At 31.2% G+C, this 5914-nt stretch overlaps 1 protein-coding gene across 1 annotated transcript; it reads right to left on the bottom strand.

Annotated features, from left to right (window-relative positions):
• Positions 1 to 2444: 2444 nt before the first annotated feature.
• On the bottom strand, positions 2445 to 3992 carry Vta1 (vesicle trafficking 1). The gene is made up of 4 exons (XM_018538825.1): positions 3761 to 3992; positions 3115 to 3549; positions 2903 to 3040; positions 2445 to 2792 (listed from the first exon to the last, which is right to left on the bottom strand). The coding sequence occupies exons 1-4, from the start codon at positions 3873 to 3875 to the stop codon at positions 2641 to 2643; spliced, it is 840 nt and encodes a 279-aa protein (XP_018394327.1). The 5' UTR covers positions 3876 to 3992; the 3' UTR covers positions 2445 to 2640.
• Positions 3993 to 5914: the final 1922 nt, after the last annotated feature.

Raw genomic sequence — 5914 nt, 5'->3', positions numbered from 1 at the left:
TTTTCCAAAGATAAAATTTTTCTCTCAAGGCACCGTTATTTAATATATCTTTTTAGATCTTTTATATATTCAAAGATTTGACATGCAGTAAAAAACTATATAATATGTAGAGGAAGAAAGGAAAGGATAATTTAGGATTCTGCAAATCAAGCTTGGAAAAAAATGTACGTCTCCAAAAGTGGATATAAGAGAAATGTATAATTTACTTTACACAGTGATCAGTTTTAATGTGATTAGTAAGATGAATATTTATTGCACTCTGCGTGTTACTCTGCGCACTATATCGTCATATAGTTTGCAGAATAAAAAGCGAGCGACATTAAAACGCAATAAGATTTGTAATTAATGGAAGTTAAGTTTTATGACGGGATATTTTTTATCACCGATGCGGAATACTCGATGAATATGTGATGTGTATATTTTCTCTGATAAATATTATTTAATGACTATTAAAAATCTGTAATACAAACTTTCGAGTTTTGGTACTGATAGCAATTGCAGTCTGATAATCGATGAATGTTGTTTCCGCTAATTGATGATAGTGATTTATCTTGCAATATCGGTCCATTAAGACACCATTGCATTAATGTCGATTGTTGCTAGTCATGATTAAAGAAATTGTTTCTCTCTCTCTATTTATATTATAATTAATACAATGATGCAACAAGAGAGAAAAAAGGTCATAAATAGTTAACTATTTATATCAGCAAAATTAATTTAAAAAACAAAAAAGTTTGATCGACTTACCGTATAATTGATAGTATTTTATTTCTTTTTAATCCGTTTTAAAGCCATAACATATGACTATCGCACAACAGCTATACATAAAACATTACACAATTGTAATATAAGTAGCTATATATAGTAGCTATATAATAACATATAGGAAACTACAATATAAAATATCTTGATATCTTTATGAAATAACTATAATATACATAATTATAAATTTATAATATAAAAAACTATGATATATAATCATAGGAGGCTATAATGTAAACTAGTAAAACTGTAATATAAATAGAGAAATTTAATCCGCTACGCGCAACATTAATCGACATTGATGCGACCAATCCTCAGTGACACTAGCTTAAGCACAAGGTACTAACTGCCACTTGAATGAATGTGCTCTTATATGTACCGTGCGAGCGTGTGTGTATGAAATACACATAGAAAATGTTTCTTAGTAATTGAGACATGTGCGCACTAGATTTAATTTATTTCTTAAAATCTTTACGTACGAGTAACGAATGTGATCAGACAATTTGATAAATAAAACCAAAATTGGAACTATCAAATAAACTTTTTCTAACTACTATTTGACACCCATGATAATTACGGTTTCATGTAAGTAATTGAAATTTCAAATAATTTCCATTTTAGGTCCATTTTAAAGTCATGGTAACCATTTGTGGACTGTTAATATATTTTTAATATTTAAATAATTAACATCTTTTCTACAAGTCTCTCATAATTTTTATAAATTAAAACATTCTTAAGTCAGCCTTATAATTTGAAATTATATTATATTTTCACTAAATATATATTTTTTTCTTTTTTATGTAATACTGAAATAAAAAATATCAAATCAGAAATATTGTATTCATTGAATTTTTCTTATGAAAGCTTTACATTTATAATATAAACGATACATTAAATAATAGAGATGTGCGAATCAAACATTTATGCTATTATACTATAATGGCTGCGTTCGATAATAGCAAATAGCGTCGGAGTGCTCTTATATTATAGCATGTCACGTACCGTACACTATAGAAAAAGAGCACTCCGACGCCTCAGATTTGCATTGCCGAACGCAGCTAATGTTCAAATGGAATCTTTGATAATAAAAATGAATCGATTGTATTGTGATTAAAATTCGCACACTTCTAATAAATAATTGAGGAACAAAGGAAATGTTAAGATTTTTGTTATAGGTCAAGATTGATATGCACCCATTTTTATACATTTATTACATCATTTAATGTTAGATTTATGTAAAAAAATATATCATGTACAAGATGTTAGATGTACATATTGTGTGAAAATACAATTACTTTTATTGCAAATTTATAATCGTCAAATTCTGAAACGCTTGTAAAAACAATATTATACCATTTCTAAAAATCATATAAGCCATTTGGAAGCATTTTAATTCAAGATTTTATACTTTCGAAATAATTTTTACTACTTAAATGCTTGATTTTCGTTGTTTATTAGTAATATAATATATTATGAAAAAGTTTCATTAATAACATCATATTATAAAAATTATTTGAAAAACAAGATACTAAAGCTTTTATTAAAAAACATACTCTCTTAAATTAAATAGTTTCAATAAATATAATGAAACTGCAGCTATACACATCTCATTTGAACAGTAATAGTTACAATCTGAAGGACAGTCCGTAACAATTTCTATTTTCATTATTAAGTGCACTATACTCGAGGTTGATTTGACTAGTTTTTTAGTAATTATGCCTTTTTTTTATTCATTTTCTACTAATTGTACCCGAAGGTTGTAAAAGTTTTAAAATATTAGTGTAATATCTTTTATTATGACCATTAAATACGTTAGCAATAACATGTAACATAATTGTAAGTTACTGTACGTGTGTTTTCTATATACATTTCGTTCATCTACATGGATTCCTGACCAGTAGTTAAAAGATGCAGAGCTTTCCGAAGATTCATTACAGAAGTAGCTACGTCATCATAGTCCAATGCACTACTTGCCCATTTGAGAAGTTTCTGAGCCTTGCTTATTTGCTCAACTGACAACTTAGCACCACCTAAAATTATATTATGCCCAATACAATAATTATTTTATATTCTTCTATTTCTACTTGACTTACTCATTTTATCCTGTTCATATATATCAAAATTTACATTTGAGACTTACTTTCCGTTTTATATGTATCATCTTCTGACTCAAATGACTGTATTCTTGTAGTTGGTGGATTTGGAGGAACAGATGGAATGTCTAGCGAAGTATTATCCTTAGGACTTGCAGGACTTACATTTGATTTAGCCTCTTCATCTAACAGCCATAAAATGTTTATCAAAATTTCAAGTTTATTTAAAAATTTATGACAATAAAGAGCCAATACTTACTGTCATTTGATACTTCATCCGAATCATTTTCATTATTTGTTTCTTTAAATGGTCCTGGTATTGGAGTCTCTCCTTTTGCTAAACAATCATGAATATAAGCTGTTTTCCATTGAGCATACTTCTGATTCTGTGCAGCTTCTACACTCAATTCTCCAAACAATGTCAATACATCGTACAACATCTGAGCGGTATAGAAACTCTGTACTACTTTCTGAGAAAAATTTGCAGCCCTGTCATTTTTATCAGCATATAAAAAAAGCTTTAAAGCCCAATTTTCTAAGTGCGCTTGAGCAGCTACATCATTAGTAATAGCTTCATTGTCATGCAATTCTTTCTTTGTTGCTTCCAACCAGTCCATTAGCTTCAAGAAAAAATTGGTCTCCTCTGATGTCTTAGTTGAAAATTTCAATCCAGTTTGAAGGGCATACAAGCGACCTGTTTTATATGTAGATTTTAATAATTTTCCATTTTAAAGTCAAAAGCAAGAAATGTTCAACTTTTAATAAAAGATACATTTATTTTAAAAGATATTTTTATTTTTTTCTCTATGCATATGTGTGTGTGTGTGTGAAACTAATTTACTGAAATATATTTCTATAATCTCTAGATTTAAGATTTAAAATATGTGATATATTAATATACATACACCAATAGCTAACAACGCTGTCTCGCTGATCATGTTTCGACGCAATTGTTAAATAGTGTTGTATAGATTTTAAAGGAATTGGAACTTTCGGTAAGTCAGGTCCTGTCAGTGCCATTGGAATAAGAAATGTCAAAGGTATACGTTAAGAAATATTACTCTTCTTATTTCTTGGGTATTCGTATTTATAAATCACAAAATATACGAAGAATAATTATTAACCTGTATATATCGAGATTTTAACCACGGAGTATGTAATAAGAAGGAGATCAAGCTTGAGGAAAAATGACAGAGAGAAACTAGAGGCCTAGAAAACAGAGATGCGACATTGCGTCGGTTGGGTTAGGTAACCACCGCCATTTTAATTCAATATAAGTGCTCTTGACCAATAAGCTGATGACAGTTGATGCAAAAGGTAGAAAGATTAGATTAGGCTAGGTTAAGTCCGACATTAAATATTCATACAAATAAGAATACTTACACCATAAAAATAGTTTTTTATTGCAATTCGACACTGTATTGTCTAAATTTTTCTCTATATATGTACATACGTTATAAAACTATATCTATTAGATGCAATAGTGAATTAAAATGGCACTCTGATCACGTGATTTAGACAGCCAATCAAGCCATACCCTTCAATGACGCATCTCTGTTTTCTAGGTCTCTTTAGGGTGCCGTCCCATGGGATGCGGAACTGCGGATATACGGAACTACGGAACGTTCATGATTGGTCGTGACGTCTTCCGCCGATTCCGTCGTTTTCGTTGCGCAAATTATTTCTTTTGCGGATTCCGTCGATGCTACGCACGCGTTTAAATAGGTTCGCGAACAACATATTCTTTTAGCAAAAGAGGACCAACTAATTTTAATAATTCTTTATATAATGGAGGTGACAATCTAAAATAATCGATGTATTTTTCTTTATCTTCGACTTGCATTTCGTTTGCAAGATTTGCACTTGCTCCTTGCAATAATCTCCTTTCTGAAGTGAATATAGGTCGTACCCAAAATCTTCGTTGACTCTTTTTATTTTATTTTCTTTTGGAAATTGTATATAGAACATTTAATTTTGCTATCTTCCAACGTAGTTCCTGCTGAACAAATACATTCTGATTTTGTTTTAATTTTCTCATTAACCCGCATATAACAATAAATAACTTGTCCGAATACATTTTGCTGCAAAATGGCAGATAAATAACAGTGCTATTTGTTTTTGTTGTATGTGTGTGTTTGCAATGTCTATCTGCTTTTTTGAAGGCCCTAATCACTGCTATCAGAATAAACTTATAATAGCCAATAAACTCAAACTGAAACACAATAATATAGGCTCTTTAATCTGTAGAAATGAAAAGATTGACGATTAATGTTATTATTTAAATTATGAAATACATAAAGCTTTCAACCTTTCAATTTTAAATACAAAATATGTAATACTTTCATGCACGCCACTAAAATATGAAATATAAAATCTACTTTTATTACGAAAACTGTGTTTTGAATAAAAATATTTAATTTAAATACCTGCCCAGCCCTGATAAAATGCTTTTAGGATATCTGCAGAGCGTCCTACTTGCGTTTCAAAATATCTTCTCAGTATATGTTTCGATATTTCGAAAATCCACTTATCTATTCAAAGGTCCACAGTGACTGTGCAGGCGTCTCTGTATTATCTGTATGTGTGATTTCCGTTCCGCTGAAATGTGTTTCCTAGTGTCCCATGGAGCGGAATTTACGGATGCGCAATCAATGCGAGCCAATGACAAATGCTATTCCAGTAGATCTAATGAAAGTGAACTACGGAAAGACTCTTGCGATTGGTCAACGCTATTGCGCATTCCGCAAATTTCACTCCATGGGACACTAGGAAACACATTTCAGCGGAACGGAATCGGCGGAATGATGTCACGACCAGTAATGAACGTTCCGTAGTTCCGCATATCCGCAGTTCCGCATCCCATGGGACGGCACCCTAAGAGAAACCTGAGAGAGGCCATCGGCCTTTTTTTGCGTGACAGGCGAAGCCGCCGTACGCCAGCGGCACCAACATCAATTTTAGAAATTGATGTGAACTATGTCGATAAAATCGTAGTGTCGATACATGGATTTAAGGCGATGCTGGACCCGCCTGTATTATCGACGGACCCGGCTGTATTA

This window comes from Cyphomyrmex costatus, unplaced genomic scaffold, assembly GCF_001594065.2.
Source record: "Cyphomyrmex costatus isolate MS0001 unplaced genomic scaffold, Ccosl1.0 scaffold199, whole genome shotgun sequence".
NCBI classification, from domain to species: domain Eukaryota; kingdom Metazoa; phylum Arthropoda; class Insecta; order Hymenoptera; family Formicidae; genus Cyphomyrmex; species Cyphomyrmex costatus.
Note: the sequence above shows the minus strand (reverse complement) of the source record. Positions and strands in the feature narration are given on the sequence as shown.

What these genes read in the sequence shown, in the direction of transcription:
- Vta1 (XM_018538825.1), bottom strand. Translation starts at nt 3,875, where the DNA reads ATGGCACTGACAGGACCTGACTTACCGAAAGTTCCAATTCCTTTAAAA. An exon ending in CAGCGTTGTTAGCTATTGGT is followed by an intron (nt 3,550 to 3,760) that starts GTATGTATATTA and finishes CATATAAAACAG; the next exon opens with GTCGCTTGTATGCCCTTCAA. An exon ending in GGATGAAGTATCAAATGACA is followed by an intron (nt 3,041 to 3,114) that starts GTAAGTATTGGC and finishes TATGGCTGTTAG; the next exon opens with ATGAAGAGGCTAAATCAAAT.